We start from the raw sequence: 10,099 nt of genomic DNA, 5'->3' as shown, positions 1-10,099 counted from the left end.
ATGTTTATCTATTTAAAACTTCTTTGGTTACACCAAAAAACAAAAACAAAAACATGCTTAGTTTTTCACAACCCCATTTGTGTTACCTATTCACTTTGCCCAATCCAAGTTCCATCTCATGAGAAGATATCAACAAATCCCTTCAAATGCAAATTTGCACAATAAAGGGAGCCACTGCCACCTAGTTCTGGCTTCTAGACTGAAAACTTTGGTTCATTTTATTTGTAAAATTGGAGTAGATAGTCTATATATTTCGAATACCTTCCACCTAAAAAACGGAGATCCTTAACAGGCCACACATCCAATGGGGAACCTACTTTGGTTTCAAGTTCTACCTATTTTTAAGATCTGTATTGAATAAGGAATTTCCTACATTAGTGAAACCCACAGGGACAGACTCCCAAACCCTGAATCTTTTCACATTAATATGTCTATCTTCTGTCTTTCAGTACTAAATCATTTAAAAGTTGGAGAAGCAGGCTACATAGAGCAATGATGACATGTTTCAATCATTTTAGAGGGACTTATAAATACAGTCGTCCCTCAATATAGAGCAGCTTCACTGTATAGGGTTGTTTTTTTTTAAATCTCATTCTATATCATGGAGTTACACTTATTGGAGTACACTATTGGCTGATGGAATGAAAAGCAAACATCCACAGCACTATGTTCTTTATCCTGGATACTGATTGACTCAGTGACTGTGGGTTAATAAGAGTATGGAAAAGGTTTATAGGAGCCTTAAAATAAATATAAACAATAAATATAATGCTGATACTTTTCAGATTTTCACCTATCACAGGGGTCTCTGGAAAGTAACTCCCACAAGAGGTGAGGGATCACTGTATAATCCAATGGGAAAGAAAACCTCAACACCTTCAATTTAGTCTTGTCTTTTTCCTTCCAACTTTCTAAAAAACTCTACTAGATCAAAGCCTAAGAATTCTTTTAAGGATTGAGCTCTAAATGAATATTTCTGAGGCCAAGAAATTGATTAAGAAATTACTTTGTTACAAAAGCTAAATCTCTTTAACTATTTTCATATAATGCAATGGCTAACTTCAGTGAAAAGTAATTTTAAGTAGAAAATAACTTCAAGGAAAAATTCACCATAGTAATCCTTTATTATGAAAAGAAATGTTATGCATGTACATTGCAACACTATGCACAGACATTGATCATCATGAAAAAACTAACAACAATCTAAATAAGTAGACAGAAATTAGAAGACAGCAAATTAGATGTTTTGTCGAAGCTTTTTTATGGGTTTTTTGTGCGTGTGATTTTCCCCTCATTTTAATATTGATAGTTAATTATAATAAATGTTTTTTTCAAAATGTTAACCAAGGCAGTATTTTAAGCAACAGTGTATATTCAAAGTGTAGCATTGTCTTAGCAATGATCTCAGGCAGCAGAGAATTTGGAGCCAATACAAAAGTTTATACTAAGGACCTATTTTCAACAAGATACTCACATATGAACATTAGAATTTAAACTAGACTACATTGTAGACAATCTAGGGGAAGGAGGTAGGAGTGGGAGGAAGCACATAAAAGTGGGTCCTTTCTCAAATGTTACTATGAAATTAAATTTTTAAAAACATACTAGGAACACATCTATTAAAGTTGTTCCTTAATTATCCTGGGAGACTGAATCAACAAATAACTCATTATAATCCCTATCTGTAATGCTTGAGGCCAAGCTCATCTAAAGGACATCTGCTGCTCTCAAAGAGCTCATCACCTGATTCTAAGTGATGCCATTCTACCAAACAGTTCTAGAACTACCTTAGGAACAACCAAATGAGCCACACAAGAACATATTGTTACCTTGTCTCATGCCTTGCTTATGTCCTAAGAAGTTATTACTAACTTGATTACCCACCTTATTTACCAGGCTTGGCTGAGTGATACTTGACTATTTCCAAAAGTCAAATCCACTCTGAGGATGAAGACTTGCCACCACTGAGAATGAGACATAGGCTCTGAAAACAATTCCAAAAAGAGTCCTTAATAGTGCAAGCATTACTACAGTAAAGTATCCCAAGGAGATGAGTTTGAAGGAACAACACTAGTTGAATGTTTGAAAAGAGGACTAGATACGAAGTTAGGATATTATGGGTTTGAGCCTCAACCCAAGACTCGGATTCCCTACCTACAAAATGGGGATAATACTTGTACTACTTACTACTCACAAAGCAATTAGTTAAATGCTTTATAAATCTGAGTCTGATGTTAAGTTTTAAAAAGATTAAACTTATAACTTATCATACATACCTTTTAGGTTTTTTGGCAGCCTTTTTAGTTTGATCAAATAAATTATTTGGTATTTTTCTGACATTTCCAATATTAATGACAGTATGATTTCCATTATTCCATGTGCAACTTTGCTTTCACAAGGTGCTTTTTAAGCCAGGAAATTCCTAGAGCTAGCATGTTTCAATATATTTCATTTCACACCCAAAGTAAAAGTATTTGGATACTCCGACTCAGAATAGGATCTTCCATACATTTGTAATCAGCCTGTTTTGAAATTAATTCTGGAAATTACAAGATCTGCTTTATGGTCTTGTTTGTACTTCTGAGTAATCACTATCTCATCCTCTCTCCTCCTCCCCAGAACACTTGAGATAAAATATCAATGGAAACTATTTTCACATTATGTATATATTACTGATACTTAAGGAACTTCTCCAAATAACTCATTCTTAGAACATAGATTATAAGTAACAGGTAAAACCTCCACTGAATTTCTTCTGTGGAATGGCAGTGATCTTGAATTCTTTAATAGTGTTTTAAGCTGCTTGTTCTCTAGCAGATTCTATATCAAGAGGGAAATTTAAGAGGTAAAGACCTAGAAACAGATTAAGGTATCTCTTCTCTGAAGACCAGCAGGGTAGCTACAGCATAAAGACTATCTATACTAAGGTGTTGAAAGAGGTGGTGATCTGCACCAATGGAGGGAGTATCCACACTAATATAATCACAAATCTAAAGTACACAAAAAAATCCAAAAGTGGCTTTTTACAGTCACTCTGTGAAGTAGAACCTCATTAGATTTTAAATACTGAAATCCTTAGAGAATAACTTTGGCTAATATTTTCTAAGGTGTAAAGAAAGAATAGTTACATTTCTATATACTCTAAAAAGGCAGCCAGAGAGAAAGACAACTATTTGGGAGCCAAGAGACTGGTAGTCTCTGTTCCTCAATTATCTGCTGTGACTTTACTAAGTGACAACAGCTGTGAGTTTCATTTATTCTTTTAAAAAAATCCTATCTCAGATTTTTTTATATAGTTCAAACAAATACTGTCATAAGTCTTTTGAAAGCAATAAAGATTTGCAGAAATACAAGTTCTAATTTCCACATTTCTCTCTGACCTATATGGTTTAGTCTCAGGTAGTTTCCCTTTAAAAGTATAAAAAACACTTTATAAGGTGGTTGATCGTCCTTTCCCTCTTCCAATCTATATTATTGAACATATATATGCCTTATACCTTAGCAAGATAAGGAAGATTTAGGGAGCCAGGGAAAAGATAAGAAAGGAAATCAAAACTTAGGGTAAGTATGCCAAATGCAGAAATTGAAGAGTTAATCTAGTACATTAATATATCTGTCAAAAAGCCAAAGAACATTAATCAACTCAATAAAGTGAGCTATCATGGCATAACAAGATTCCATTTACTCACTACCATCGAATGCAATTCTAAGTTAGATCATGAGAATATTAACATGCTCATTAGTGCTATCATTTAATTCAGTTCCTCTCAAATATCCTCTCTTCTAAAAATATTTACAAATAAAAATCAAAGTATCGAGAATTAGATTTGAAAAATACATCTTGCCTATCCAGAGGAATACATTATGGAAAATTATCAGGTGGATACAGTGACTGATCCTAAAAACAAAACAAAACAAAAAAAACCCAACTATTTGTTCCGGGGAATTTTGGCTTGGGAAAAACCACAAAACTTCTTTAAAAGGTAAAATAGCTTAAAGCATTTAATATCTAACAAATCAAAGTGTTTTTATAGTAGCAGTCACAAATATGCTTAATATACAAACCCCCTTTTTCCATTCTGCAAAAAAAAAGTAAATTGTATTTTACCTTGAACATAAATTAATACCTAGTGAATTTGAGTAGCTAAAGCTTATGCTGAATTAGTCAACAATTTTAGTGTAAAATAACATTAAGTACTTCATACAGCTTCATATTTTAAAATGTGTACAGTTCTTCATAGAAATTTCTGAAACTATTTTTCCCCTCATTCTTTTACAGGCATGTTTAACATTATGAGTTCTCTCTATATATATACTCTTTAAAATTTCACTTTTCTTGGATTTTCAGACATCCATATAATACTGTGGTCCCCATCACTTTCATCTGGGGGGGGGGGGTTGTCTTTGTTTTTCTGCTAAAAAAAGGCAAGCTAACACTCATAATACATTTTCACCACATTTTTAGCAGTACAAAAAGTATTAAGACTATATACTGAACTGCATACCGTACTGAAAGTACCATTAAAAAGAGGAGACAAGGGTATACTCCTTAGCAAATAAAACAGCATTCTGGTGTGCTATGATGTTAAGGCATACCTTTAAATGCACATTGTTATTCATTCATAACTCATTTACAAATGCTGCTACTAGGTGAAGACAACTAGAACATAAGTTTTCTGCAAAACTAGGGGGGAAAGCAATACAAAATGTCTGAAAGCCTATAGTTTAGTGTACAAAAGTAAACTTCAGTTCATGTTTTAAAACACTATATATGCTTTATGCAAGTGACTTTTTAAACATGCTATGGTAGCTCCTGAGGATGTTTTAAAGCAGGAGGTAAGTTTGTAGGTCTTGATTCTTCATCAAGAAGCACCAAATCTTCTATTTCAGTTCCTCTGTATTTCCTTTTGCATATCTTTACCACCACTTTTTTCTTGAGAAATAATTTCAGAGCTTCTCTTGATGCTACTGCTTTGGCATTCTCCTTACTCTTTCCACAGCCAGTACCCAAATAAACAGACTTGCACCTCAATTCACAAACAATACTTTCTTGAGAACTCTTACTTTGAGGAAGATCTGCCAGTTCTTTTAGTGGAACAAAAGAAACATCCAATGTTGCTTTTAGAGCCTCCACAGATGCGTTTAAGAGTTCCCCATGATTTACATTGGGACTAAAGCCACCAACAGCTACTAACTTCCATGCTACGGTTTTATACAATCTATTGAAAAAAGGTTGCTTCTGTTTTACATCTTCAGTGGTTAATTTGCAAGAAAACCTAACAGAACTCTCATTTGACTGTGAAGTGCTTTTAGAAGGTAACTGGGATGTGCTAGTCTGAGAGCTACTCTTAGAAGCTAGCTGAGACACACTTGTCAAGGAGCTTTTGGGAGCCAACAGTGATCCACTTGTCTGGGAGCTACTTTTGGAAGATAGAATTGATGCAGCTGTCTGGGAACTGCTTTTAGAAGCCAACAGTGTAGCAGCTACCTGGGAGCTGCTCTTAGAAGTCAGCAATAATGTGCTTGAAGAGGACGTGCTTGAAGAAGAGGTGCTTTTAGAAGTTAACATTTGCACACTTGTTGAGGAACTGTTCTTAGAAACAGATGATGAAATGCTTGACTCTGAGTTAGTTTTGGAAGTTGATTGTGATGTGCTTGCATCTGAAGTGGTTTTAGAACCTAACAGGGGCAGTAATTCCGAACCAGGTTTGGAAGATAACAGAGGCAACTCTACTTCTGAGCTGCTTGGGGAACCCAACAATGGCACACTTGTCTCTGACCTGCTTTGAGAATTCAACAGGGGCACTTCTGTCTCTGAATTGTTCTGAGAAGACAAAGATGAAGTGCTCTCCAAAACACTCTTTTTAGGTGATGCATTTTGTTGTTTGGAATCAGTTAGCTGGGTCCCAAGACTATTGGATTTTGCCACAGATGAAATTAGTGTTGTACCATGTTTTTCTGAAGTTTCTACATCTGAAACTTTTTCAGGACCAGCTGCTACAGCTTGAGAAGTGCTGGTGCTCTGCTTCGATCCCAAGTTCTCAGTTGTCAGCTCAATGGTGGATTTATTCTGACTCTTCATTCCTGCCACCTCTTGTGAAAGAGCACTCCCCCTTTCTAAAATGCTGCTAGAGCTCCGACACAGGTTCTCTCCACTTCCCACAGACCTAGTGGATAGCATTGGCCCCACCTTGACTTCCTGCTTTGGTGATGGCTGCTCTGTTCTGCCAGAAGTCTTCAAAGCATCCTGACCACCAGCAGAACTGTTCTTTCCTTCAACTGCCCGCTTTTTGCATGGCTCTTCTACCCCATCTAAAATTGAACAAAACAAAACAAAACCGAAAAGACAGCATTTGACTAACTCTACTTGATCACTAGTAAGCTAAACATTCAATGTAAAAAAGATGCTTAGTAAAACAAAGGCAAAAAACTTGGTATGTATAATGCCAAGGACAAAATTACTATGTAATCATGAGATAAGTTTCTTAAAAAGAACATCTGACAGTTTTAAAGCAATCAAAAGAATTTAAAATTAAAAACCAGAAAATAAGAGAAAAAAGATTTTAGGACTAGTGTCCTTAAAAAAACAAACAAAAAAAAAACACACACACATTCAATAGTAGTTTGGCTATGTTAGAATTATAGTTAATATGAAACATGAGTTCACAGCACTAAAATAAACTTATGTTCTATGCTCCTATATATGTTCACATCTATTATCTGCTAACCATTGCTACTCGATATCCCTCTTTTCTTCACCTTGGCAACCAGTTCATCTCTTGTTGTATGGATTGGAGCATCTGTCACTTTGATGCCTTCAGCCATACTAAGTATTTTATCCATAACTTTTGGTGGATACCTAAAAAAGAAAAACAAGTTTGACCGTTCTCCATCTTTTTTATATCATAAACAAACCACAGGAACCCGGCTTCCAACTAGCCACCTAGATAAAGCAAGGACTCTGCTTCCTAAAGAACCCATAAATAAACGTGCTCAGTGGAGTGATGGATTCTGCCCACTTTCCTCCCCGCCTAAACTGGGCCTGCAAACCATTCATCTGATCCAGGCTAAGACTCCCACCAGCTGACCGAAAAGGAACCCGAATGACGTCCACAGTACAAAACCCGAGGAGGGAGGAGGAACTAACGAGGAGGAGGGAGGGAAAGGGCCTACAATCCCGTCCCGCCAGACCGATTTCGTAGCTGCTGCCCTCCCTTAGCGCTCGCGTTACACCCACAGACTTTGGGCTCCTGCCACGGACAGTCAGGGCGGGTCGAAGGCCCAGGCCCGGACACGGATCACTCACCGGCACCCCAAGAAAATATGATTGGCCCAGGCCATGGAGGATGAGACGAGCTGCTGCAGCTGGCGCCGGCGATCCCCGCACTCCACCGAGGCTGCTTCTGTGGTGGCGGTGGGGGCCAGATCTCCGGCATTGCGAAGCAGAAACTCGCGTCGGTGGCGCCAGTGCTTGTCCGTCTCCCCGTCGCTGCGCAGAGTCTCCACCCAGGCGGCCACCCGCGGATTCTGGCTCAAGTACTCGGATACCTCAGAGATGGCCGCCCGCGCCATGCTCGACCCGCTCTTGTCCGTCGCTAGGGTCGGTCGAGGACAAGGGAGAGGACGAAGGAGGCCCTGTCACCGAGGGCTCGGGTGGCTCCCGCAATCCCGAGAGCAGGGAACCAAGGAAAGCTCAGCCGCAGAGCCAAAACGCCCACTTCCGCCCGCCGTCAGGCACCCCCTCTCTTTTTATAACCTCGCCGGGACTCGCGCGTCGTCGCTTCCTTCCGGCGCGAGCCCCGGCTAGCGTGGTCTTCGGCTTGGGTTGGCCGAAGGAGAAGTGGAAGGCGGGGCTTACGAGGCGCCCAGCCCGTGGCGGGCGACTTGGAATGCAAAACCCGCCCCTCAGGGCGTCTTGAAGCCGTCAGACAGACCAATGGGCGCGTAGGCCCCGCTCCCACCTCGCTGCTTTTGTGACGCGCCGGCGCAAAGGGGCGTTCTGCTCCCAGCCGCTAGTTTCCCTTGCTCGGCTCCTCCCCCATTGCGGCAGCTCGGGCTGCGTGAGTCGTGGGCGAGAGGTAGTCTTGGTTACTGCCCCTCCGAGGTAGGCGGCGGCGCGGAAGGAGGAAAGGGAAGTGTGGACAACAATCACGGCGGCCGGGGTCCTGGGAGTGAGGGTGATTCCTCAGCGTCCCCGGCCCGACGCACCTGGGGAAGTGCGGCGCCGCCGCAGTCGCCGTCATGGGACGGGATTCCAGCTCCCGCCGCCGCCGCCGCCCCTTCGCCCAGTCCCGGCTGCCGGGAGACGAGCGCGCCCCCTACTGTCACGAGTCGCCAGGGAAAGAGACCCGGATGGAGTCTGGGCCTGTGCCCGTCCCGTCCGCAAGTCCGGCCTCCGCCTTCGGAGCTAGGCTGCGGGCCCTGCGGCACTCTTTGCCAGACCTGGAGGCCCGGAAGTGGACGCTTCTCGGGCCATTCGGAAGAATGGCAGTCCACCTCCACTCTTCCCCCGAGGACTGGCGGCCAACGCTGAAGAAGTTAATTAAAACTAGAGGCCTTTAATCTAGCTCCAAGCCCCTGGGTTTTTGTTTGGGTGAATTCACCCCTTTCGAAGTTCTTCCAAGTTAGCAAAGCGCTTTCCAGCTAGTTCGATCCTCACTTCGACTAGGGGAGAGAGCCTGATCCTGTTCTCAATTCCATTGCATGAAGGAGGACGCCGAGGCAGACTCCGAGGAGACTTGCTTTGGATCACAGCACCTTGGCCTAGGCTCCCTCAGCCCTGACTTATGTCCAGGTGCCCTCCAGGTCTAGATATCTGATTAGGGGAAAACAAGTTTCGTATTTGCTCCCGTCAAAGTAAATAATCCCTTTGACGTGGTGGAAATTGGATTTATTGTGACTTTCTGAAACTCAAGAGGTCCCTTTCATGTCCCTTATGAAGGGAGTCGCCTTACTGGTTTTATCTCCCCTGGGATATTTGTAAAGCATTTAACAGTCTCTGACACAAAGAGCTTAATAAATTTCCATTCTCTTTTCTTTTCCCCTCCCCATAAAAAATAGTAGACATTTTAGAGCTGGAGGGGACCTTGGAGAATCATCATCACTAATACCCTCATTTTTTCAGAGAGTATGGTGAGATTGAAGAACAGAACTTGACCTCCAGAGAGAACTAGATTTAAATTTCAGCCTCTTTCGTTTTGTGATCTTTGGCAAATCACATAACTTTTCTGAATTGTTTCCCTATTTATAAAATGGGAGTGATAATGCCCATAGCACCTGTTTCACAAGATTGTTTTGAGGAACCCAATATATAATAGGCTATAAAGTGCTTTATGTCTTAAAATTTCATACAAATCTTTTTATTAGTTCAGAGAAGGAAACTAAGACTTGGAGAAGTTAAGTGATTCATATTAAAGTCCTATTAAATGTGCTGCCAAGCCAATCCTCCTCCAGGTTCATTTCCTGAATTGAAGAGTCCCAAGCCTGGTATGATTGTGGCATATTTGTCTGGAACAAAGAAAGATGCTTCCCACTCCTTAATTGATTGAATAACTAAGATCATGCTTGAAAGCACTAAAAGTAGTTAGTACTGCTTTAGTTTTTTAAACTATCATGCTGATTAATAAAAATTCAAATACGTGCTAAATTGCACCTCCCTTTCCTTTATAGACTATTTCTATGATTTCTTTAATTGCCAACTTCATAATAAAAAATGTCAGCTGTGTGCTCTGCTAGTTGTTAATAAGTTTCAACTGGTATTTTATGTACACTGAGATTAAGTGTTAAAACTTGTATGATCTTGCCAAAATGAAATAACCACTTTTCATAGTCATCACAGAAAGCATACAATACACAATTTTTAACAGACCTGTAATTTCTTTCATCACTGTGGGAAACTCCCAATAAGGAACTTCCCTTAAAAAATAAATGTAGAGAATAAGTTGATGATACTGCTTCTGAAAGCATTTTTGCATTCTAAGGGAAACTAAAGAAAAAAAAAGTTCTGGTTAAGCAACATGTGATTTTTTTTTTAAGTTTTGTTGTTGTTCTCATTCAGCTGTTGAAAGGATTAGAAAAAACACCTGACTATATTGAGGCT

General features: G+C 40.2%; 1 protein-coding gene across 2 annotated transcripts; it reads right to left on the bottom strand.

Moving 5' to 3' along the window:
- Positions 1-1,105: 1,105 nt before the first annotated feature.
- CDKN2AIP (CDKN2A interacting protein) lies at positions 1,106-7,852 on the bottom strand. Of its 2 annotated transcripts, none has more exons than XM_007496081.3 (3): positions 7,307-7,852; positions 6,729-6,859; positions 1,106-6,312 (listed from the first exon to the last, which is right to left on the bottom strand). In XM_007496081.3, the coding sequence occupies exons 1-3, from the start codon at positions 7,570-7,572 to the stop codon at positions 4,802-4,804; spliced, it is 1,908 nt and encodes a 635-aa protein (XP_007496143.1). In that variant the 5' UTR covers positions 7,573-7,852; the 3' UTR covers positions 1,106-4,801. The 2 variants fall into 2 exon arrangements, with proteins under 2 accessions (XP_007496143.1, XP_016278599.1); XM_016423113.2 differs by having other exon boundaries at positions 6,760-6,859.
- Positions 7,853-10,099: the final 2,247 nt, after the last annotated feature.

This window comes from Monodelphis domestica, chromosome 6 (assembly GCF_027887165.1).
Source record: "Monodelphis domestica isolate mMonDom1 chromosome 6, mMonDom1.pri, whole genome shotgun sequence".
In the NCBI taxonomy this organism is placed as follows: domain Eukaryota; kingdom Metazoa; phylum Chordata; class Mammalia; order Didelphimorphia; family Didelphidae; genus Monodelphis; species Monodelphis domestica.
This window is presented reverse-complemented; position numbering and strand designations above follow the sequence as displayed.